Source organism: Maylandia zebra, linkage group LG11 (genome assembly GCF_041146795.1).
Source record: "Maylandia zebra isolate NMK-2024a linkage group LG11, Mzebra_GT3a, whole genome shotgun sequence".
Classification (NCBI taxonomy): Eukaryota; Metazoa; Chordata; class Actinopteri; order Cichliformes; family Cichlidae; genus Maylandia; species Maylandia zebra.
Window position 1 is genome coordinate 12,904,252 of NC_135177.1, and position 26,308 is coordinate 12,930,559.

The 26,308-nt window shown below is 41.5% G+C and overlaps 1 protein-coding gene across 1 annotated transcript in view; it reads right to left on the bottom strand.

Annotated features, from left to right (window-relative positions):
* Window positions 1-26,174, bottom strand: part of LOC101478558 (eukaryotic translation initiation factor 3 subunit H) — a 59,984-nt gene extending 33,810 nt beyond the window's left edge. Inside the window, exons 1-2 of the mRNA XM_004568074.5 lie at window positions 26,018-26,174; window positions 17,695-17,851 (exon numbers count right to left, since the gene is read on the bottom strand). Coding sequence (XP_004568131.1) covers window positions 17,695-17,851; window positions 26,018-26,119 — 259 coding nt within the window. The 5' untranslated portion in view covers window positions 26,120-26,174. The remainder of the gene's footprint in view (window positions 1-17,694; window positions 17,852-26,017) is intronic.
* Window positions 26,175-26,308: the final 134 nt, after the last annotated feature.

Consider the following 26,308-nt stretch of genomic DNA (forward strand, 5'->3'; position numbering starts at 1 on the left):
AAATTATTCCTGGCATGCAAAAATGGAAGCAATATAAGGATGGAGGAATGTAATCAGTTAATACTTTTCACACCTCTGATTCTGTAAAGCCCAGTCAAATTTAACAGCATGGGACCTTTAACATGACAAATGCAAATGCACAAGTTCCTGCAAATATAGTTTGCTTAATTAACAGCCACTAAAGACAATAGCTAGGTTTTGTCTAAAGTCTAATTCATTAAATCAATCTCCACTTCTGTCTGTCTCAGGCAAACAATCTACACTTCCAGGCAGCGATATCCAAACACAAGTACACCCAGATGTGTGCACGCACATGCACACTACACAGACACACGCAGGTACAGGAGATGCCTTTAGCCAGGGTTGATATAGCAGATGTCCTTAAGCAGGTATGATGGTCCTTCACAACCACTGCCAATCAGTGTGGTCAGTGTGTAACCTAACCAAGTATACTAAACTTTCCTTTTCTCTTTCCTTTCTGTGAGTGAGTTCCCCAACCTACATATGTTGTCACATCTAAATAATGCATATTTAGCAAAAAGAACATGAAATCTAAAAATGACAAGATTAGCAAATAATTATTTAAAAAAAACAACAACAAAAACCCCATTTTGGATAAATGGTGAGAAAACAAGTGTGAAGAGATAAATAATGGGTTGAAAAATCAGGGGTGGTGTGGATGAAAGAGTAGTCTACTTCATCTGACAGGCCTGAGAGGGTGTGGAAAAAAGGCCAGGAAGCAGAGGCGTAGATACATTATCTGCAGCACAACACAGGCACAAGATAAATGAAGGCCACTGCTCCCCATCATTATGACATACATGATGACAGTAACCGAGAGGTGCAGAGGGGAAAAGCGAAGGGAGGAGACCAAGGGTAGGAAAGGAGAAAGTGTGATAGGCAGAGGGAAGAGAAAGAAGGTGACTGCCCGTCTTTCATCAAAAAAAAAAAAAAAAGTCAATCTGCGCGTGTCTGTTAGGGATGCACCAGTTTAATATTTTACCTGGATATTGGTCCAATCTGGACTCAGAAAGCTTGGTCGGTGATTGATAACAACAAGCAGAGCTATGTGGCAATCCACTGAATTCAGTTCTATGTTAGTGACCTGGTTGCTGGTGGAAAAGCAACTAGCTAAAACTTAATTATATAACACACTTCAAGACAAGAAACCAGTCACAAAGTGTTACAGGGGTATTTAATTTAAATTAATTTTTTTAAGAGCAAATACAAGGTAAAAGTAAACCAGGTAAAACAACACAGAACATACAAACGTTCTGAATACATGAGTTTTAGTGCATTACAAAAGATCAAGTCGGAGGAGACGAAGGGATGAGCAAGTGTCTCCAGTTCACTTTTTGAGACAGAAAGGATGGGAAAGACCTTAGATGTTTGGAGAATGATAAAGTTATTTGCCATCCAGCCACCAGTTGCAGTGAGACAAAATAAAATGGTTAATTTATATGTGCTGAGATATAAAGGAGAGGTACAGTTCAATGTTGTCAGCATACAGATGATTAAAAAAAGGTTTTCAAACTACTACTAATAATATGACATAATGAGATAATAATATACCACAAAAATAACATGAGACTGAACCCAGATCCTTGTGGAATGCCACATGATTTTGGGGTGATAAGAGCTAACATAGCCAAGGAGGAAGCTAAAAGCAAAGTCCATGTAGTTTGGAGTCATTTCACACCTGCTTCGTAAACAGCTTTATTTTGTAAGGGAATAGAGGAAACTAGTGTGACTGTAAATTACAAGAGTACAAAGTAACCTGTTGCCATGTATTATTTTACTAATGAATACCAATTCCCTAACGGTGTTCCTTCCTCTAAAAAAGAAACCAGGAATTAACCTATTAATTTAAGTCTGGTGTCAAAAAATCCTCTGGTATTCAATCACAACTGGAAAAAGACAGTTTGATGCATCTCCTGGGTGTGTGTGCGCGCACCTGAGAAATTAAATCATGAATGAACCTAAAGTAATAAATGAAGTAATAACCTAATTTTACTCAAAGTTCACCTGAAAAAAGCAAAAATTTTAAATCAACTTTACTGTTGAAGTATGACGCCCGAGTTCTCTCTAGACTGGATTTCATTTTCAAACCACCATTTCCAGCACACTGACCGTGAACACATTTTAATGACACTGCCAACCAGGACAGGTGTAACCTGACAGGCCAATCAGCATTTCCCAACAGCATGGTAATGTGCAGGCTTTCATTTACAAGCAATTCACTCTACAGATGACTTTATTAACAATAAATTAATCATTGTCACCATTAATTTCTGTAGCCAATCATCAACTTCGCCCTGCTATACAGTACAGTAAATATATCGCTGACCTTGGAACACTCTCTTTCCCATTATTTCAGTAAAACTCCACAGTGCACTTGTTCCTACAGCTATACATTAACAACGACTTTCGAAGACATTAAGTCCTCGTCCTCTTCTCTACAGAGGAAAGATGACAAACGCATTCTTTCTATGCATTGTCAAGGTCAGCTGGTGCGGATGTGAGAGAGCAGATAGCTCCGTCGTGGCATTCTGTCCGTCCGTGCATTCATCTGTCGGGAGACGGGAGCAGTGATAAATGTGCAACTTGTCGGGAAGTAAATGGTGGTATCGAGTTGTGGTCTGGTCCGGAGTGTCAGGAGAGGTGCGGGGCTAATTTTCAGCAGCAAGGCTATAATGGGATGTGTGTGCCTATTTGTGAGTGTCTCTGCGTGTTTGTGTGAGTGCACCCACCACGGTCTATGTTCCACCTGGCACAGTGGATTAGGTGCAATTAATCTTAGTTAAGCAAGCCCTGCGGAGAGCTGCCTCCGTTACACGCGCATGTACATACAAACACGCACACTGTGCCACAATCAGGCACACAAACCACCCTCAGTGATGCAGTGATGCACAAAAGGGAGTGCGAGCATACTGAAGCAGCTGCTTTGTGTGCATAACACACTGATGAGCTCACCGTATGCACATTTGACAACGCTGCTTGTCAGGCCTTTGTTTTTACAGTGGGAATGGGGAAGGGGAAATCATGTGTATTCGCATACTTGTTTATCTTCTCAAATGTGACAAAAAGGAAGGAAATTGGGTGCTCACAGTCATACAGGTGTTAGCATCAACAAAGGTAAATGTCATAGCTAGTGGAGGTTTATTTATTAACTGTGGTGGCCGATTTGGTGACATTATGAAGGCAAAGGGGAGTAAGATATCATCTGTGAGGTCACAAAAGCCCACGAGAGTATTAGAATGGGTAATGTTACATGTTGTTTCCTTTGAATGATGAAGCCTAGCAATAGAGCTGATGGGTGCTTCCCATAGAATGCTGAGCAACTACCTTAACAAGCTACAATACTTGCTAACAGCTGACCAAACATAACATACCAACATAAACATTCAGTTTGCAGAAAACCACATTCAACTTGTACACATTTCACATTTGAGTGTTTGTGAGGTCCAAGCAATGAAGGGGATACACAATTCAACACAGGCTTCCACATACCCATTTTTCAGTCATGCACATGCTTCTTCCTTTAAATGAATAATTCTCATGACAAATAAGAAATGCCTTAAATGCAATCAAGAGTCATCAAATCATTAATACATATATTTGCACTCGAGCGAACACATTAAATGTAAAAATATTTTAAATACCTATTTTTTGATATTATACTTTAAGCTTCACATAAACAATACGAGGTACCCCTCGCGTTGCTAATGGCTGCAAACAGGTTTTGAAAGTGCACTCAGTCCTGTGTAAGAGAAGCTGGAGTAGCTACACCTGTGACTACATGAACTAAGTATCTGTGCAGAGAGAATTAATTTCTGCACCACCCACATCATTTGTTTCAAACTAAATCCCAAGTGGCTTCACCTGTGTTTTTTTTTTTTAAACAACTAATAATAAAAAATTCACAACTATCAGACTCGCATGAGTAAACGCTTGCCCATCTGTGACTAAAACAGCCCAGCAGAGCTGCAAAGGAAGATGAGAAATTTTGGATATTCAGGTTTCTGGAAGTAAGAGTCTTCATTGGCTTCTGCTTATAAAACGAACGGTGACTCTGGGGGAAAAATGCTGTCTCAATGTGGAAATGTCAACTATGTCTTTGTGTTGTCAGTCACTGCAGATATACTTAGTTTACCTCAACTTTTAAACTTAGATTGAGTGACTTTTTAATATTCCTCTACGTTTCTTTTTTGTTGTTGTTGTTTTGTTTGTTTGTTTGTTTGTTTGTTGTAAATCCTGTGGTCAGAGAAGCCGAGCGGAGCGGAATGAATCGTTAGCACATGCACCGCGTTTTCCTTGTGATTTGTCACCCTCACAGCGGCTGTGCACTGTGTGACAGGGAAAAAATAAGAGAGACCTTCTGTTGCTTCTAACATTCTTGTCAAATGATAATTTTACACACAAATATAGCCGAAATGCCAGCGCAGCTGTTGTCTTTATCTTGTGTGCGTGGTGATTTTGCCGCTACGATGCTGCGCTTACAAAATCAGTATCTTTAAAAATTACTGCCTTTAATGCTTTAAACCAAAAAGCAAATGTCCTTCCCGTGTCATGTTCAGCATCCCCACCTCATTTCTCAAATCCTTGTCACATCCCTCTCTCCTGCTTACCTTTCACCCTCCCACTAGTCCCTACAGCACACCTGGATTATCCTGCAGTCTGCAGTAATGCATTCTGACCCCCCTCCACACACACAGATGCACAAAATTTAATGCGGGGCAGAATCGTGAAGAGACAAAGGAGCAGATGAATAAAACAGTGGAACTGATGGCAATGGTGACGGCACCCGGGGGACTCACATTCTTGATTTATAACGCCAGGTGAGCATTCAAACACAGATACAGACCAGGCTCGCTGCTAACAGCCAGTCTTAGATCTACACTACAGTGAGAGAGACACAAAACTCACGTAGAGGGGATCAAGATGAGGAAAGAGGAAATATTAGTATGGAGACAATGGGAAAGGGAATGAGTGATTTCTTTTTCTTTTTTATTAGAGAAAAGGCCAATGTGCCCTTGAAAACTCCTAATACATAACAGTCCACATATTAGCTTTTATGTTTATGTATTTCCTTTAAAGGTGGGCTGCCAAGTGATTTCTAATTAGCCTCACTGAGGGAGAGTAAGGAAAAACGGAGGAAATCAATTTCCCATTTGGGGCAGGTAGACTGATCTATTGAAGGGCTAACTCCAAGGTAGACCTTATCAGAATAGGTGTGGACCATTTTTTACCCAATACACACAGGCTGAATATTATATATATGTAGATACACAAGCAAAGAGCAGAAATCACGACAAAGGCATTTTTAATCCTTGTGACTTCAATTAACCCACATCATCGTGTCTGCCACGAATGACAACGTTTAGAAAACTTACAAACCCTGCAGGAGGAGAAAGCTGATCTAACATGTCCCAATTAGGTGTTTTCTTTTTTTGCATTTTGCTAGATTTTGAGTTCCCATAAAATTGCTAGCATAGTGGTATGTGCTTCAGCACTTACTCATCACTGTGTTTCCTATAAATGTGAGGAGCCAGAGAGGATGCTCTCCTTCTAAAAAGCCCCGTCCGCTCTTACTGGTCTGCTCCCAAGGGCTGAGCAGGCACCACCTACCACATCATCAGTATACGCCTCCAGGGGAAGATGATTCATTAACATTTCCTTGGCATTTTATACGCAAACAGCAAACTATTATAAATAAATAAATGAATAAATAAATAAAAGTACCCACAAAATGATTTTCCCCCATCATTGGTGTATAAACAGCACACAGTATTCACTTTAATTTGATTTCATGGTGTCTTTACAATTCCCCTTAAGACAAAATTTCAATCAGAGAAGCTTCCCTCCAAGGTGTTTATTAAATCAACCCTCATGATGAAGATGAACCATTGCTTAAAAGAAAATTTGCCTATGAAAAACTCTGCAGCTTCCCTGCCCGTCAGTCAAAGCAGAGCAGAAGACGTCGTTACAGTTGCAACAAAAACATTGAAATCACCAGGATTACTCACAAAATGCTAACAATGCCTCCAAAACTGCAGTCAGGGTTCCTACTGCAGAAATGAAATTGGAAGTGTGGGTTGTAGAGGTGTTCCTCATTATAATGAAATTACATACACTCTGGTTGCTGAAAAACTATGTTCCTATCCTATTGTGTAAACAATTCCCAGATCACAACAACTCTCAAAGAACATAGGAAGAGGTTTTCTAGAGGTACAAAGCCAGACACTGCTTCAAAAACATTTCTAAAGACCTTGGTGGTAACCAATCCACAGTAAGAGAACCTTCACAGACAATCCACAGTAAGACACATTGTCTACAACAAAAAGGAAAATCAAGAACACAATGCGCCTTCCTGAAAGAGGTGGAAAGAAGATTTCAAGGATAACAGTGACACACAGAAATCTAATCTCCACAGAGATTAGATTTTCTAATCTCTGTGGAGATTAGATTTCTGACTTCAGAGAGTTGTTTTATAAAGATTGCAGTAAAAGGTTAGAAGCTTAAAAACAGTTACCACATTAAATATTGTGTTTAAAGAAGTTTACAACTCTTTGCAGTCTGTGATCCAAATGTAATGAACCAAATTGTGTTTATAATACAGCGGTCGTTCAAATACCTTGTTTAAGAAGTCAATCACATATGCATGAGGTTACGACACGAGGTCACCTGGACACAGATGGTAATTTAAATGCCTAAAATGCAATTAGTCTTGCCACACCCTAAAAGATACAAAAAAAATAAAATAACCTGAGAGTCTGGGAGAGGATGATCAAGCAGCATTTACACAAACCCACACACAGTCCTGACAACAGGTCTAATTAAGCAAGTAACTCCAAACACCAGCGGGGATGTAACAGAGTTGTGCAGTGAATTTACACCAACACATTTTGGTGCCCTTGTGATTCTTCAAGAACACGCACACCGTATTTAACAGACGACTTTGACTGCAACTGTAAGTGTTGTCTCATTTGAAACTAGGGCTGGGCGATATGACCCAAAATTCATATCTCGATATTTTTTAGCTGGATGGCGATATAAGATATATATCTCGATATTTTTTAGCTGGATGGCGATATAAGATATATATCTCGATATTTTTTTAAAGCCATAAGGTAAGAACAAAAAGAGAGTTCTTAGTCAAAGCTGTGTCCCAGATGTCACACAGGCACTTTTATTAACATACAGCATAGATTTAAACATGAAAAAAACTACTCAAAAATAAATTATGAGCATTTATTAAATAATAATGCTCCATAAATAAAAGAAAACTATGTTGTTTTTGTGCATAACAAAGAGCTCACAATTACGCAGTCAAAATGTAAACTAAAAGACGCTGAGCATAATAACAAAGACAGATTTCAGAGCTGCTCTCTTTCCAAGTTCGTGACTGACAGCCTGGAGTTTGAAATTCACTTCATAACCGTGTCTCTTAACAGGTGCCATTTATGGTCCTTATACACACACAATACGGTAATATTACGTCGAAGCACCTTACGTATCACTCCGCGAGGCTCCTCGGTAGCCGTAATGCTCCGACAATCCATCAAGCCGGTGCAGCTCCGTAGCTTACCAAAGTCGAACAAAAAAAGTTTTTGACAGATTGCTGAGCGCTGTGTTCCACATAAAATCGGTTCGCGGCCATCAAGCACAACCAGAATTCATACATAAGGCGCACTGTCGATTTTTGAGAAAATGAAAGGATTTCAGGCCGTGCATGGCGTTAGCGTGGTTAGCTCGTTAGCGTGGTTAGCTCGTTAACACGTTGACGCCGTCCAGCCCAACGCACGGGGCGATACGCAGTAACTCGTTAACGGAGATTTGCCGTGTCCATCTTGTCTCCGCCTGCAGGTGAAGCGATGGGGGAGGAGGGGGAGTTGTGTTCAGTGAAGGAGAGGCGAGGCAGAGTAACCTTGCGTAAAGACAAAAGCGGACAAAAGAGAGGCAAACTTGTGGCTCCACAACTATAATTATAAAGTAACATAGACTATATCGATATAAAAGATATTGTCACATCTTATATCTCGTATAAAAATATATCGATATTTTAAAAAAACTCGATATATCGCCCAGCCCTATTTGGAACATTAGATATTTAATATGCAAGTCACAACAAATACTGGCATTTTCAACAGACTCTTTAGAAAAAAAACCTTTACAAGTGCCAGTGAAGAAAATACTTTTGGCTACTCCCTCGCCACGAGGGGTCGCCACAGCAGGTAGCTCCATGTCTCTGATTTGGCAGCGTTTCGCTCTCGATGCAACCTCAAAGGGGATTTGTGCCTGAAGCCAGAACACTTATTAAAATGTCTATGAAGAAGAAGAAGAACAGGGACATTTTGGAAGGACTTTCTCTTTTCTCTTGGATAATTTATGCTGAGCAATTATGCAACATCTTTCTCTTATCATTCCAGCAACAGAAGCTTCCAAAGGTATGGAAAAAGTCGATTATTGCTCCAATTGCAAAGACTACAAAACCTACATCACTGAATGATTTTAGGCCTGTTGCTTTAACATCTCTAGTGATGAAATCCTTGGAAAAGCTCATCAGCATGGAGGTTCTGCTGCAGGTAGAAAAGCTTATTGATCCACTGAAATTTGCATACAGGCCTTGTAGGAGCGTTTACAATGCTGGGGTCACTTTATTAAATTTCCTATATTGCCAACTGGATGGGGCCAAAGTCCATGCTCGGCTCCTGTTTATTGACTTTTCTTCAGCTTTTAATACCATCCAGCCACATCTTTTAGCTGATAAGCTTCTTAACCAGTTTGGTTGCATTTTAGACTTTTTAACTAACAGTTTTCAGTGTGTGAGAGTAAATGGCTGTTTTTCCAATCAGCTGAATTCTTCTACTGGTTCACCACAGGATGTTGTCCCTCTCCCTTACTATACATTTTGAATACTAATGACTGTCGTAGTACACAGGCTAACAGGCATTTCATTAAATATGCGGATGATACACTCATTGTAAGCCTCCTTCATGGTGAAGAGTATTCCCATGGGCCTGTTATGTTTGTTTCTTGGTGTGGTGAGTCATTTTTAAAGATAAACACCTTGAAATCTAAAGACATGGTCACTGAGTTCAGGAAACACAGGATGCACAGTGTACTTTGTTAATGCTACTGATAAAACTTGGGCTGTTTTTTCCTCTCTTTTTTGTGTATGTATGTGTTGTTTTATGTGTGGACATGCTCCAAATCAATTTCCAATAAAGTTACAATTGACCATTGAGTTTTAAATCTGTAGTCTAAGCAGCCAGATTTCCCTTGTAAGGAGGCATTTTTCTTTACCCTGCAGCCCAATCATATTCACTACAATCTAAAGCTATGTGGCTAATTAGTATGCTGAGTAATTCAAACAAAGGCAGCAGGAGTGACATAAACAACAAATAAACTGAAAAGAGGGTGCCAATCAGCAAAAATCAACCTCATTAATGATTACAGGTTGTTTATACATCAAGGGTAGCTTTCAATGTGCCTTTTAATTAAGTGTCTTGTTAAGACTTAAGTAGCAACAACCTGTTATCAGCTGACACGTCAAATGTACAAGTGAAATGCTCCTTGGCTGAGAAGTGGCCATCATGTTTTGTCTAAGGGGGCTAGCCACAAAAACACATCTAATTACCGAATCAGGGAGCTCAAACTGCAAAACAAGCCCCCTTATAACTTGTTTGTTTCACAAGGCTGACAACAGCTCCCATCCTCAGGGCCAATGGGAAACATGACATGAGGCCAGAGGCCTTGCAGCCAATGCAACCTGTGTCAGGCAGAGAGCTAGCAGCTTGGGGCAGCAAGCTAATCAGAAGGCTGTGGGAACGCATTCAATGGGGGAAAGACTCCACAGATAAATACAAGCAACACATAAATGCATTGTGATATGTGTCTATTACCATACAATACACTACCCCAAAAAACAAGACACTGATCACTTTTTTACCCAGTATCAGCCCTGATAGAGAGATTTTTCTCCGAGTGGCAACACCTATGGTTCAGAAGAAGACTGCAGTACTGCAATGATGTCACAGCATAACCACAAATGAGGTGACCATTAACTATCATCATGAACTTGCATAACATCAATCAACTTCCACTGTTATATCTGCATTTGCTGATGTTAATGCGCCTATGACGGCAGGCACTGTACTGCAAATCAGGAACACAATAATTACTCCAGTTATTCAATTTTCTTGGCGCTGGCATCAATGCAGTTGCTTTTCTAAGAGAAAACCAAAAGCCATTGCTGGCTTAGTACAGTTTGTTCAGAAAGAATTTCTGGGAAATAATTACCCCAACAGGACATTTGTCGGGCGCTTTCATCCTCTCTTTTTAAAATAGCATCTTCCCATTGTTGTAGCGGGAATGGAAGGAAGACTTGGGGCTACTGGGTGCAGGTGGGGACAAACAGGAGGGAGAGTGGGGGGAAAAGGAAAAGAAAGTTGATGATAAAAGAAGGAATGAAGAATGAAATACTAAAAGGAAGGAAACAATCAATGATTGCAGGAAAGAAGAAAATTGTGGGAAGAAAGGCTATAGGTAGTGCTTACCTGTGGTGAGTCTGGAAAAAAAAGGGAGGGGAAAAGAAGGAGAAGTAGTGGAGAGTGGAAGGAAGGTGACTAATTTTGTTCTACCTTCAGGATACCTCCTCCTGCTGCCGAAGTCTAGCGGCGTGGGTTGAATATCAAACACCGAAAGTGGTACTGAGCAACGGTTTGTTTGATACAGTCCCTTCTTACAAGCCAAAAAAAAAACCCCCACTACCCAATTATGCTTTGTAATCCTGTGAAATTCATTAAGCCACAGTTCCCAACAAATATTAACAGTTTGCTGAAGGTTTTAGTGCTTGTGTTCACGAGGGGTCTCCCAGTCGAGATTCCCCCCACCCCAAACCCATTTTTTTTGGCCCGATACTGATCCAAATCTTTTCATTTTGTGTATCTGAGCCTGATCCAATAAATATTTACCCCATGAGAATTAAACATGTATCTGCCACATGGAATTAACAGCTATAGCCTATTAAATTTGACAAAAGCTACTTAATCAAAATACCAAAGGGTTCAAATCTACTGAGCTGATCAGCTTAAACTATTTAACGAGTAAGAAAAAAAAAGGTTAATTAAAAGATTGAAACTTGTGCAATAGATCCAACTTTTTATAACATCAATTGCATGGAGGTGAGGAGGTATTTCTCACCATTTTTTGAAATACTGAAGCAAACCAGATCAGAACGCAAAACCAACCCAGCTTCTACGATTTGGCAGCATCATTCTAAACAGTTAAAACAACATTTGGTGCTGTGTGCAAGCTAAGAGAAACTGCTTCCAAATCCCCCTCCCTCCCTCTCGTATATTTATCTAATGGGATAGAGGAGAAATAACTGTTTTGGTGAGCTAAGTGGTTTAGCAAATTTTGCCAATCCAAGGGTCAGAAGAAGTCAATCACCAGTGTGTCCAAATAATTTTTCACACTCCCGTGCTGTAATTTTCACTATCACACGCAGGGAAATACTTACAGTGTAGAGCTCGACTGTTATTAAGGGAAAAAATGGCAACAAGACTACCAAGCAGAGGTGGACAAAACAGAGCATAGGCGAGTAAAAAACAATAAACAAAGAACGGGATTTAGAGCAGCTTTGTTATTGTCCATAGCAATCCAATAAAGCATCTCTTCATCGTCTCAGATATCCAACAGGACTGGCTGCCACATCTATAGACTTAACAGACTAAACAGATTCATATATTCAAACAAATATATACATCACTAATCATACTTTGATTGAAGATGATTAAAAGAAGTGTTTTAATCCAGCAAAACGCAAATGAGTTCCTGGTATTGTGATGTAGTTGTGATTATTCAATAAGATTTCGAAAAGGAGTAGCTGCCCAAAGTTTTTGCTCAATGATTGTTTAAAGTTGTTTTTTTTAAAAATAGAAAAATCTTCGTGAACCTGTATGCAAATAGACAACTTCACGGCAAAATATGCAAAGATGGAAGAAAAAAAAAACCCCACACACACACACTGTCAAATGCAGTGAGATCTCAATAAAAACTACAATACGCGAGAGTGCAGAGCTTATACAGAACCATAATGAGAAACATGGCACACTGACACAAAGAGCTGAAAGTTACAGTGTCAACGGAGCTTTATCCACCCGCCATATTGCGCGGCACAGACTGAACAGTGAAGCTGCATGAAGTGCACCTCTCATTACTTCTTCTGTGCAAACACATTGCTGCTACTAAGAGGAGAGGTTATTAACCACTTCCAGCATGAAGGGTAAGTAATGAAGGCAATACCTGTGGGAGATCTTCAGTGTACTGTGATCCAACAATGAATTGGCCTACTGTAAAGCTTTGATTACACTGGTTTGCATCTATGAGTCCGCTGTGGTCCCATTGGGTGTGGGCAATTTAAATTTCGTCATCAGATGGTGAGTGTGCGGGTCCTGCCTGTTTTTTTCCTCCACCCCGTATGGACTTGTCTGTGGAGCATTAGCATTACATATGCTCATATGCACCTCAGGCAGTAGGCTGCAGGCGGACTTCAAAGGAGTATAACAGGAATTAGTACTTGGTCGTCAGGTCTCCAGCCTAATAGGATATAATCAAGGCTTAACTAGTTAACATAGGTGTAATACTGTTAGCTAAACAACTAAAGGTTTCGGATTATATGAATGTAGCCTCTCAATCATGTAGGTCATAGTAGTATTGAGGGCTTGTTGGTTTGTGACAACCCTCACCTCCCATCCAAGATGCTTCTTCAGTTCTAAATCCTGGGAGGTGGTCCTGAAGGTCGTATAAACCAATCTTAATTATGCGAGTCATTACATGACCGAAGGTGTGAAACAAGGCACTGGTGATTATCATCACAGGGGCCATGGTCTGAAATGCTTGTGAGAAATTGCCTTGGAAATTGCCATCAAATGAGCTCTTCAGGTCACATGACTCTAGGTGTGAGTGGGGGCTAAATCGCCTGGGAGGAGCTCTCAAGGCCGCACTGTAGGTGGTATCGCGGGCCGCTACGTCTTTTGTACAATGGTCGTTCAAAGTCAATGTAGATGGCCTACTTTACTCCTCTTTCAAAGCGTCAAGTCTTCTCAGTCCAAAATGTGAAAATGAGCATCATCAAAAGAATGTCCTTTCTCCTTTAAGTGCAAATGTCAGCAGTGTCGTCCTGCTGAGCTGCTGCTTTTATGTAACATAGGAGCTAGCTCTCCCGAAGAAAAGCTTGCTACTAGATGAAACATTTTTCACCAAAAAGAAGTCCAGTTGCTTTCATTTCAAGCCCTCAAGAGTATCAAATGATAACATTTACTTGGTTCTTTTACTCTTTTTCTACTACTAATAACTCTTTCAACCTGTTTTTCAATCGGGACAGTATGCTAATATGACACATTCAAAGTGTTTTTCTGTTTTTTGGAATATTTGGTACCCAAAGAGAAATTTTAGCCAGCACTAAGGGGAAAATACCACCTGCCAGTTTCAGTAATTTACTGAAGTAGAATAAACAGTTTTGTTTGCCTGGTCTAAAATATCTAGAAATGCACAGATTCACTGCCTTTACGGTGCGTGATTCGATCCCGCTCACTATCAAGTCAACCCCCAGATGATGAGTTGAGTCCGGTTAGCTGGTGGATTTGCAATACACCAGTGAAAACCCTGTGATAGTCGCTCTGTACTAAAATACCTCTGCTTTGTAATATTGCTGATATCACAACAAAAGAGTCGGGCCAATGCACATGATTAACATGCTATTTGAGTGCCTCTACTGCACAAAATGCCAAGAGAATAAGTGCCCGCAGTTCCACACATTTCTCTCAATACATTTTGTCAATGATGCAAGGAAAGCGTGTGTGCAAGGACACTGGAAGATAGGAGGGCTGGGGTTCAGTCAAGGTCATTTCTTTTTTCTTTTCCCATTTTTTCCTCTCTCTTTTTTTTTTTTTTTAATCTGAGGCCGATTCTGCTGTGCGTGCTCAATTACTCTTTATCTCATTCCTCACTCATTTTGGTCACATTTGCTGCCACTGACTGTCCTGTAACTACAGCTCTATACTGGCACCTGTTGATGAAAGCATAGCATAGCATATACATGCGCGCACACACAGACACACGGGAAGGGAGGGGAAAAAAAAAAAAAAAAAAGAGTCACGTAGCTGCCAATCCTGCCCATTGTTCATTTCGAGATAGATTCGAGGAGTAATTCTAATCTGAGGGGCCTCCAGCAGGCAATGAGTCAGTGTAAGATGATTTAGGTGTACACAGACACACACACAGATCACAAAAACACAAGGCACACACACCAATCTATCCACATATGCAGACCTTGGAAGCAAAATGTATTGAGGGTGGCTGATTTGAGGTGAAGAGAGTACACGCTTGTCAGCTCAGTCTGTGAAGGCCCAAATCTCCAGCTTTATCTCAGAGAGTATTGGTTAACTGATATGTATCAGAGTCTCATTATAATGGTCAGAGATAAGGCTGCATTGAAATAAAAGGTATAGGTCTGAAGCAAACACTGTAAAAGTCATCAAAAATTGATAAAAATGTTCAGATTTTGGACAGCGTTACCCATGTGCCTCTAGAGGACATGAGTCTACAGTATAACAGTGTGCGTCTGAATGAGTGTGTGTTGCTTCTGTCCACTTACAGAAAAAGAAAAAAAGAGCAAGGTACAGATTAATGGAGCACTGATTGAAAGTAGCGATGGAGCAATGTGATACTCATATCGCATATCGGTCTGACACAGACTCAAATGGCTGTATCGTGCATCTGTGACATCTGGCTGATGCACGAGGCCAATCCATTCAGTTAATTTCCTTTATTCCATAGCTGTGTTCACACATACACTGCAGCTCTGAAATGTTCTTGACATTAGCTTGCAGAGCTATATGTGGAAAAAAAACTGCTCAATCTGGGCAACTACAACCACATCATAAGAAAATTTCCAAGCCTCTTTCTCAGTGAAGAATGCAGCTTATTAAGATCACTATCCGATTGGTTCATACACAAAGCATCACCAACTCAAGTGTGAGCAACTACCTCTGAGTCATTATCCAAGCTACTGCTCTGCAGCAAAGTTACTTTATTTGCAGAAACATTCAGCGTGGTTAAAAATCTTTGATACAGGCAGATGGCCTGGGTATCAGTGAGTAGCGCTGCCTATTGTTTGTCTGTACAATAGCAGCAGACGTTACATTGACAGAATTCGTTTTTTAATTCAATACGCATTTGTGACCTGATATGACTCAGATACTCTGTTATAACACAGTAGTACCACATAAATGTCTACAGGAGTAAGTTACAATGTCTGATTCATTCTTCAACAAAACTCTGTTGTTCTGCTGCTTCTACAGTTGGTCGAGGTCACCCGCCCCAGCATCAGCACAGATGAAACACTAACAATTGCTACAGGGGCGACGAGACAGAGAGAAAAGGGTGGCCTGACTGGTCGCGCGTGTGTGTAGACGTTTCAAGCTTGAGTGTGAGACCAAAATGATCAAACGTACAGGCATTAAATCCGCTTTTCAATTTTATTTCTAAATGTGTAGTAGCATAAGTGCGTAGCATAAACTTTCTGTCAGCTTGGAGAGCGGAGATGGGAGCGCTGTGTAGCTACAGAATTGTCTGCTTTATGATGTGCTGTTGCCGTTTAAGAGGTCGAAAGCACGGAGAACATGAATGAATCCCATTTCCATCTCCGTTTTTGAATTTTGTTCCATACTGACAGAAAACCTGAAGCCTGTCACCTTTTACAGCTGGATCAAAATCCCCACTGAGCAGAGTTCTATTGTAGCTCTGTAAATTTCCCAGAGTTCACGGCAAGACGCTACTCGCTGAAGCCCTTGTTAAGTTAAAGGGAATGACAGATGGAAAATCCAGCGCTTCCAGTGTTTATAACACAACAAGCCATCACCGACACACACACACACCGACACACAGAGAGAGAGAGAGAGTGAGCTGCTCCTGACACTAACAACCTTAAGCAACCATTGGCGCTTGCATATGCCGCTGAATTTTTGACTATTGCTCGTTAGCAGCTGAAGCCTCACAGACCAGGATTTCTCCCTTTCCTCTGTTCTCGGGACCACCTCACGTTCCTCCCACCCCTCAGTCTGATGCAGTGGGGTTTTTTTGTGCTAACAAGGAGAGAGTAACAATAAGGTGTGATAGGGGAAGGGCAGAAGTCAGAGGGCATGACACTCTTTGATAACAATGCTGACAGAAAGCAGCAGGGGAAAGGAAAACATGTGCGGATAAAGACCAAATCAAAACCCGTGCACGTTCGCACCGCCCACCTGTAACGCCAGAAGCTAGAGCACTCCATCCTTGGACTGCGCATCAACCCTTGGCACTGACAGGGTAGGACACCCAGCACCTAGTTAGCTTAGTTAGAAGTCAGCATTGACCTTAACATGACGCCGGAGGATATCTTACTCAAACTTTCAAGAAAACAGACATTCAGTTCGTTCTTGATACAAGTTTACTGTGACATCATCTCAGAAAATCAGTTACAAGAAGCCAAAAAATATAAATATGAATAATAATTATAATTATAATAACAACCTTGAATTTACTTTATTTAGTCAAATTTAGTGCCCTCTTTTCATTTCAGCACACAGTGATTCCATTGTGAACTTATTGGCATGTTAGATTCACTCATAATTTGTACCCTCTGCTGTCACTTCAGTCTGCGGCTGTCACCGTGTGCGTGTGAAGGGGCGGAACAAGGCAGCAAGCGCGGCAACAGAAGAGAGACGGGGAGAAAAAGACGAGAGCGTTACTTGAGTTGATGACAGCCTGTTAGCATGCAAACAAAGGCGTCCCAGCAAGCGGTAATTCTTCTAAAACCAAACACGGCATGCACCAACTGACTCCACATCACGGGCAAAGCCGGTCCTAGAACGGCAGCAACGCTGCAGATGAGTTAAAGCTAAATCAGCCAGCAACACAGGACCTGTGTCACCCCTTCAGCTCTGAGGGAGATGAGCACCCCCAGGTGTCTGGTCACAATCTCTTCCCCCGACCCCACCTCCATGCTGTTAGATAAGCTAACATACGTGGCGCGATAAGGGTCAATTTTAATGAGATTTCCACAGAAATCTACAAAGTAGTTCCCCCCAAAATTCAAAGACTTTCTGTTCACCCTGGTAAAATTTTAAAAACAAATTAGTTTGATGCAATATCTGATATAACATTTGGCTCACACGTCAGTCATGCCAAAATAAATTAATGACAAACAACAACACCTTTTGTCCTGCCAAAAACAATATACGTTTTCCACGGAAATGTTTCAAGTCAGTGTTTTCACAGCCATCTGGTATATCAACTCAAGAACACTGTGTTAATTAAAAACTTAATCATCCAAATTTGCAATTCATAATGTCACGCACCAGAATTTAAATGACAAAGCAGCTCTTATCTACAGTGGAGTTTCAAAATTTCACAATAAGCAAATACCACAGCTCCCATGTTGCTGAAGATTTCTTAATATCATCTTGTCATAAATTGAGCGGCCGCAGTCACCGGAGACACCATCATCTTACGGTTTTACTTGCGCTCGGTGCTTAACGGGTATTTATTTCACACTCTGTCGTGATGTGATAAGTGTGCGCGCGTTTTTACAGCTGCAGGAGAAGATCGATGGAACAAACAGAAAGCAGGCACACTGCTTTTAGTTACCTTCATCAAAGTCAGCATCATCCTCTGTGTGCTGGGGGAAAGGGAAGCAGTTGGTGATCTCAAGTCGGTCGTCGACTACCAGGCCCAGCAGGACGCCCTGAACCACCTCACTGCCCTGGCCCTCTTCTTGGTAGTGCTTGATAATCTTCAGCACCACCTGTGAAAAGGGAAAAAAAGAGCAACATTAGTGCTGCAGTAGAAAAGGAGGCAGAAAGGGAGGTTGATGATTCTTTATCCTGCTTTCAGTGGCATTTACTGAAAATTGATTTCATTTTCTGAATTGATAATATTTTATCCATCTTGTCGTTTATAGCATTTATGTAATTTCTTGCTATTGTTTGATTTATGGTACCAAATACAGTTGTCTCCCTGCTCGCCATGTTGATTTGAGCTCATTAGTGTGAGTTGAGGATTTTCTGTGTGAGATGCTGTTTAAAAGTCACATGGATGTCTTCCTCTGTTCTTTGGCACATTATTTTTTAATCACAGTACAAACACACTGAACAATTTTCTTATTTTCAAATAGAGAATAATGTCTAACCTCTAGTGTACAGAAAAGTGGTTTGATTTAGTAAAAGAATGCAAATAAAGACACATGATAAAGGCCTGTGATTTACGCCTAGGAAATGTGAAAATAGGAACTTCCAGTTAAAGAATTTATGTTGTTATGATTGTAACGTGTAGTTAATATACTTTAGGTTGATTGTACAACTCTAGTCACTTTGTGGCTGAGAATATTGTCCCAGCAGAGCACATATGACACATTTCTCATCAGTTCCCCACCAAGAACAACCAACACAAGGCTTCTGATTTCACCAACACCCAAAGTGATATCAAGAGAAAAACCAAACAAAAACCACCCAAAAACAATGAGACTTCATGCATCACTAGAGTTTTCTCTGCTTATATACACAAACTAAAGTGTTAGCATTACTCATTACGCAAAAGAATTACAACAACGTAAATATGAATAGTAACCCGAGGTTTAACAGCTCTGAAACAGACACCAAATTTGTGCTGTAAATGTCCACGGTCTTGTGTTTTTTCCTTGGAAAAGGTTAAAAACAGGTGCAGCAGTGTTTAGCATGAAGCGTGCTAATCTGCAAATTAGTCATATGCTCATGTTACCAATTCTCCATAGTTCTCCATGTGAAACTGCTGCACCTGGCTAGCACGCTAATCGTGCTTATTGTTCTCAAAATTCAATACATTAAGAGTGAGCAGGAAACACTTCAGTATTAAAGCAATCATTTTTGCTCTTCGTGATTTTTATTATGCACATTTTGCTGTGGAGACTCCAAACACACACTAAACGATAACACCGAAGATAAATCCTGCTCTATAATGAGTGTCACACATACATCCAGACAGCTGTGTGCACCCTGCAGCTCAAAGAATAATGATCTAGGGCCTGTATTCAGTTGTGATGGATCACAAGGATGAAATGGATGTGTAGATGTGACATAAATAATATCACACTGCTCTGGAAACAGTTCCATTTTTTTGGTAGAAACAAGCGGTTGTCGTCTGCTTGTGTAACTTTCGAGGTGCTGATGCTTGATATGGTTAAGCCCCCCGTAGCTATTACACACTTTCCCTCTGGAAAAACTATTACAAGTTGAAAAATCATGTTGTTGCACTGACAGGTGCACAGCTCAGGTTCAATACAGTTTTAACTGGGTGGTGACGGGCACAGCTACTCGTTATCAGCCCGGTCTGTAGTTCTCCTGATAGAGAGACAGAGAAGTCTACTTTTTTGGGAGTGGGATGAGGGGTGAATTTGCATGACATTGGCTCATTACTCTGGTAGGAGGAGCCTAAAACCCTGATCATATCAACAATTCATACTAATCCCCTAATGAAGCTACAATATTGCAAAACTGGGAGTTAAAAACAAAAAAATTAATACAGCAAAGCATCAGGAAATTCTGTGTGACAATGCATGATACTGACACAGGGACACTAAATACTGATATTTAATGTAAAAACTCAAAATACTCTGAGAGTACTATGAAAAAGAGGGCTATCTCATGCACCACTATCCTGAGATACCAGTAATAAGTGACGTATTTTGATATCAACAGGCTTTCTGGTGATTCCTAGCGAGATGTGAAATTGTGTAGTAAAACAGGTTTGGGGGGAAAAAATATAACTCCTCTAATACTAAAACTAGAACATTTCTAAACAAATTCTAGTAAATTTATAAGAGCTCTCCCAATAGACAGCTGAGCTTAGGTCTGTTGCCTCAGAGCAGTCTTCTTATTGTCCCTGCGCCTATGTGAGTTTCCTCTGGTGCTTTAGTCTCCTCCCACACTCCACAGATGTGCATGTTAAGTTAATTAATGATTCTAAATCCAATGTAACCCAATGATCAACTTGCAACCAGTCTAGGGACCCCCACATCACAACAAAACCACCACTTACTTTGGTAACAGATTGCATAATGAAGCATTCTGCACTCTTCACTGGCCACTAAGCTCTTACATAAAAACCACAAAATTGTCAAAAAATAACCATTGTTATGTTAGGAGAAATTCTGGGACAAGTTACTAAGGCTATCACTGACTGTGGTTGAGTGCTGGAGCCCGCTGTGGTAAGCACCACCTGCAGGCTCAAACACTGGTGCATCACTGATCTTGAGTGTGTACAAAAGGGCAGTTAGTATTCAGTGCAGCTTAGCAATTTACACTGGAGAGCGAAGAGGCGGCACACATAAAATTTTCAAGAAAAATGCCATCCTTGTACAGTGGGAGGGTATATTTGGACTCGTACTCCGATATCCCACATAATCGTGCTTCATCTGGACAGAGTGTCCATGCATCATCGTATGCATTTAATTTTTAATGCCAGATAAAAATGGGCCGATAGGACAAAGCCTCCGAATGATTCAGGAGTGGGTTTAAGCTCTAATGCTGTGATACTGACACCAAGGACGGCGGAGGAAAAACTATCGCACATGCACAATACAAACATGTGGCAGGCATACTGACAAGCAAAAAATAAATAAATAAAAAACTGAAAAGCAATGGCAGAGAGCAGAGAAGGTAAAGCGTCTAAATGAACAGGAACAGGACAAAAAGCTGAAAAGCGCTGTGTGGAGGGGGAGAGCATAAATCACGCTGATAACAGTGTGGGCAGGTCACAGCCAGAGGCATTAATAATACACACATACACATTCACACATAGGAGCAGGGTGGCAGTCCTAAAGCCATGCTCACAACAAAAGAGCCAACACCACCATAAGGGAGCCCTCGCTGGTCTCGGGCAGCTGCTCGTGCACGCGCAAACATACACATACACATGCGTGCTTGTCCGGGGAGATGATTTATTTCAATAGAGCGCTGGCTCTGTCATGCAACAAGTAAAAAGAGCTAGAGGCGGGAGAAGAAAAACCAAATGGGTTGGAGTGGAGAGAAAAACAAATCTCATTCCCTGCCTGCCTGCTTTGGCATTTTTGACTGAGAGGGCAGGAAGGTCTGAGCAATAGGTCGGTGAAGAGAGACACGGGTGGAAAGGGAGGGAGAAACAGCAAAATAACTGAGTGGGAGCGCGATGGAGGGGAGCAAGGTGGCGGAGCTGGGTAGCGAGGAAATGCAATAGTGCAAATGTGAAACGGAGAAACAGGTGGATGAAGGAACGGATGACAAAAAGAAAGCAGTGGGGCAGTAGGTGAGGTGTAGCAAAGAGAGCGAGGAAGAATAAGAAGGAATCCGGCAGGGGAGAGGAGGGCTACAGTCGAAGTCTCCAGGAACAGTGGCATTGGCTGCTTTACCCTGTCCCCGGTCCCCTTTGAGCTTTGGCTCCTTTTTCCACCAGCAAATAGCTTTTCTAGTCTCCCTCCATCATTGAGAGCAGATAGCAACGGATACACAATGCTTTCAGCTATCTAGCTCTTGGCGATCTGCTCATCGCACACTTAAACAGCATCTGTCTGCAAAAAGGGAGGAGGTGAGAGATGGACAGTCGGCCAAAAACAACTCCAACAAGGTCAAACAAATAGGGCTAAACACGATGGGGGTTTAAAAAAAAAAGAAAGGAAAAAAAAAAGGGGGGGGGGGGAGAAATCCTGAATCCACAGAAATGCTTTAAAGACAGGAAGCAAAGAGGCATCTGCACTACAAGAAAAGGAAGGAAGGAAGCCTGGAGGTTTCAGTGGATTTGTAGTACTGGCTTCCTGGCGCTCAGTAAATGCCATCAGGTATTGTAAGCAAAGCCTGGAAAGCTTAACGTCTGTGCAAACCTGCATGCCCACAAAGACATGCCAACTCTCCTTCCAGTACCATCCCTCCCTACTACTCACGCTCTCAGACACACACACACACACACACAAACTCACGTATAATTTTATTGATCCAGTACACCGGCAGCTAACCCAGTGATCTCACCTCATGTGGAGAGGCCCAAGATTGATATGTGGACAGTGCATTATAAATCAACAAGCTTAAAATTGAATTGTGCAAAATCAATTGCGGTCTAAGTCCCCTGTTGGCTGCCTTTAATTCTTATCATAAATCTTCTGCCTCGCTCACACAAAGGGGCTTATATTCCTGCCACAACGGGGCTCAAGTTATGAGAAAGTACAGCAAGAGAGACGATCGCGTAATGAGGTTTTGTTTTTTTTACCCTTATTTTCTTTTTTGCGTTGCTGAAGTGTGAACGGACTCTAAACTCAACGCCGCCTGCAAAATATTTGACAGAGAAAATACTTTTGTGTGGCAGGAGTCGTCTGTTGGGTTAAGCCACGGATGAAGACCACGGCAGATTCCCACTTCATCTGCCAGCTTTCGCCTGCTGGCGTGGTGAGATCTTTCTCAAACATGTTTGATTTTGCTAGGCCAAGTCTGGCGTGTAATGTGAAGTAGTCCAAGACTGATGTATAGCAGCCACTGACTCTGGCAACAACCGATGGGAGCAGCTGTAGCAATGTGGGGAGACAAATAATCCAAAAAATGTACTAAAAGGAAAGTACAGAGGTCAGAGCAATACAGCTAATTTATAGTGAGGATATTTATGCATATCATGCGTCCTGTCTGCTGCACAGTCCATCAAGATAGCAGCCTGGTCTAAACCAGTGCACAGTTTCATGTTTGAGACACCTCATCTGAAACCATAATACACCTTAGTCATTTTTAATTAATTTTTTTTAATCTAATTTAAGATCAAAGTCTAGCCATTAATTTCCTTGACATGTAGTATTTTCATTGCTAGGAGAATAATCTGCCATGATTGAGGAATTCACAGCATATCCAGCAAAACATATGATTAACTGCTTATCCAGGGTTTCCCCACAGAGGTCCCGCCCCAATAATATCTGGCTATCTACCCATTTCACCCTTTTTTTTTCCTGCCCAAAAGAATGACGCAATCCACTAGCAATTTCCTAACGAGCAATTTCCTCAGTCTTATTTTGAAAGTTCGGTTGCTAAACAGCTACTCCCCTTCCCATCTTGTGTTTCCTTCCTGGCATACTCACCAGTCGCTCTCATGGCTCTCAGAGTCTCTCATCCCACGGTCAGACTGAGTCCAGCTTTGCCATCTTGGACTGCCGCTGGCAACAATAGTCCTTGTTCTGCTCTGAGGATCTGCTGCGAGCTGGAGGGCCACTCTAACCAGAACCTGCAGCCGGTTTAGGACTGGTTCATGTGCTGCTCCATCAAGGCTGCGGAGCAGAACAGGGACCACCGTAGCCAGCTGCTCCCCAGGATGGTTTAGTTGGCATCCAACAGTGGGGTAAGAGACTCATTGGAGAGGCAGCTAATTACTGGTCTGTTAGTTATTTGTCACAAAGGGATCCTGCAACTAATTAGCAGTGGATAAAGTTTATATTATAATATTTACTATATTAGGTATAGATGTGCCTCCTTTCACACACACACCCATGTGTGCACAGCCACCTACTACCACAAACGGGAGTATCACTGTTATCTATTACTATTTTATTGATATTAGCCTCCCTGTTTAGGGTTTTATTCATATTTCAAACTCATCCTTTTCTCTCCCTTCGCACATCTAAAGCACTCGGTGGTGAAACATGGCTGGACTAATGTTTTTTAAAGATGTGACTGAACAACAAGCAGTAGCCACCGTGACCAACAGTGCTCGGCAAAAGGCTGCACTCCTCCGACCTCTCAGCAAGGTAACCAACTCAACTGTGGAACAGTGAGCTGCTTGAAATCTGATTATTGTTGACCGAGTCTTCTTTTTTTTACTTCACATTTCAACAATGCAAGTTTGTTTGACCTGAGCAGCCGCACTGGATGCAGTCGTGCTTTATTTTTGCTCAAGTACCTGCTCAGCGAGTGCTTCAGCGAGTGTATCAAGGAACTCTGAATGTCAAATTAAAATAAATAGCATGTAAACATGACGTATAGCTTCTGTGCTATGTAGAAGAATATATGTAAAGCTATGATTCTGCATTGGATAGCAAGTCATCTCCTGTGTGCATGGCAGCAGATCTGTACTACATTATTATATGACACCTCCCTGTCAAGCACAGGCTCAAGAACCTGAGGCTTATCTAAAAACCCCAGGGGGGCAGAAGGGACTGTTCTTGCTGAGAGTGGAAAATGACTGTTACATGAAATGTTAAGATTAAACTTACTTTGTTTTTTCCCTTCCTTTCAAGTCAGTGAGACCGTCAAATCACGGTGCCAAAATATCCTGCACAAAGCACTCTGACTTTTCCTTAATTCGTGGTACAAGAATAAGACGCGTGTCTGACGTGCATCGAGGCTTCTTCTCAACAGAGGCAATTGTGTGATCTCAGTAGGTGTTTAATGGAACCCACTGCAGTGCTGCTCTCCACTTCTGTGGCAACATCAGTGACTGAAACCTCTTCAAAAGCAAGGAAACAATTCAGTTCTACTACACAACAGCAGTGATGCTGTCTACGGGCAAGCCTCCAGCTAAACCTCTGACAGGCGTGTCATGACGCAACACGTCAGCAACAGCTGCATCTCAATGCATTCAGGTGAAGCGCATTTCATAACGCCACCTGAAATAGACACCCTTCCTTCAGCAGTCTCCATTCAAATGAGGCTGCACACTAAGCTCTTCCTGACTGTTTTTAATTTAAGTGTTGCGATTAAAATGTTTGGCTGATAAAGCCGAGAAAAGGAATTAAGAAAATCTCATTAAGGGTCTAAATAATACACATGGAGGTGAAATATTCAGATTTGAAATTAGAGCCTAGGACTCTGGGGCACCTTTAATGAGCAAGATAAAAGGAAGGCAGCAGCTGGCAAGTTTAAGTCTTGGTACTGCGTTCAGGAACACTGGGGAAAAAAAGAAGGAAAAAAAAGAGCTGCTTTGTGTCCAGTGCCACTCAGGGCAGGAGGGAGGGAGAACGTCAGCGAAGCAAGTTTGTCCTCTGCTGTTTCTGCAGAGGTACTACAGGACAGGAAAGGGGCCATGGATTGTTTCAAGTCCAATTTGAACATGTTCCACTATTTACCTGTTAATGAACAGTCGCAAGAGCTTACTAACAAGTCAGCGAGGAAGTAAATTTTGTGTCCAAAGTACACACAATAGCCACACAAACCAGCACACTGTTACAATACATGTGCCCAAGAACCCTAGGTCTGAACAAATCTGAAACAAAGGCCTCTCTAGCTGTGTATGTTACGGGAGACAATAGTATCACCAGGTCCCAACAGGAAAGGCAGAACAGTAACTTGTTAGTTTTTGTGCTGCAGAGGCAGAATAGTGGGAAAATGAATTTATTTACTGTGTTTTGTTAACCTAGCCACAAGAGATTTAACATCATCTAAAGCAAATTCTGCTTCAGAAGACTCACTTAACAAGGGCCTAATTTAATCAAGACAATAGGATCTGTTGGAAGGCACACAGGCCTTCTGTGGGTCTATAACAAAGGTCAGATTTGCCAGTGAAGGTACTGTTGTCTGCCACAATGAACACAGCTAACAAATGCAACCTCTAAAACACTTTACATCGTAAAAAAAAAAAAAAATCAGCACCGGCAATAACACAATTCTGATACTCGGGGAAGTCCTGGTGCAAAAAACAAACACCCCTTTCGTTTAATGAAACCTACACACCGGCTAACAAAAAGACGATTGTTATTAGCATGTTATTAGTCTGCTAGTAAGTTTGGAATCTCTAAACAGAATTTTTTTTCATATGTTTACCAAAAACTGAATAACAAGGCTCCATGCACGTTTTATCCCTTTAAACAGAACCAGAAAGGGCCTTGTACTATCTCTCCGCCATGATGATGCTCACACTGTAACGCACACATCTGCTAACAACCGTTTTCTCTGCCGCTCGTTAGAAGCTGGTAACACAGACCCACACTAACACTTACCAGTCCCTCAATCTGGATCTGCTTTACGGGAGAGTCCAAAGTGCCGCCAGTAGAAGCCATCGCTGTGCTGGATACTGAGCTGGACTCCTTACGCGATGCCATCTATGTTGCGCTCCACGCGGAAAAAGGAAGGAAAGTGCTCGGCGACGGACGTTTCCGGTGATGATACGCCCGTTTTCCTGTCCGTGTAGAAACAAAGGCTGAGAATCCGATCTACTTCTCGTCTAGAAGTTCCAGTTGAAGTTGTTGGGGTTTTTTTTCATTTAGCGCATCGGAGTTGTAAAATAATAC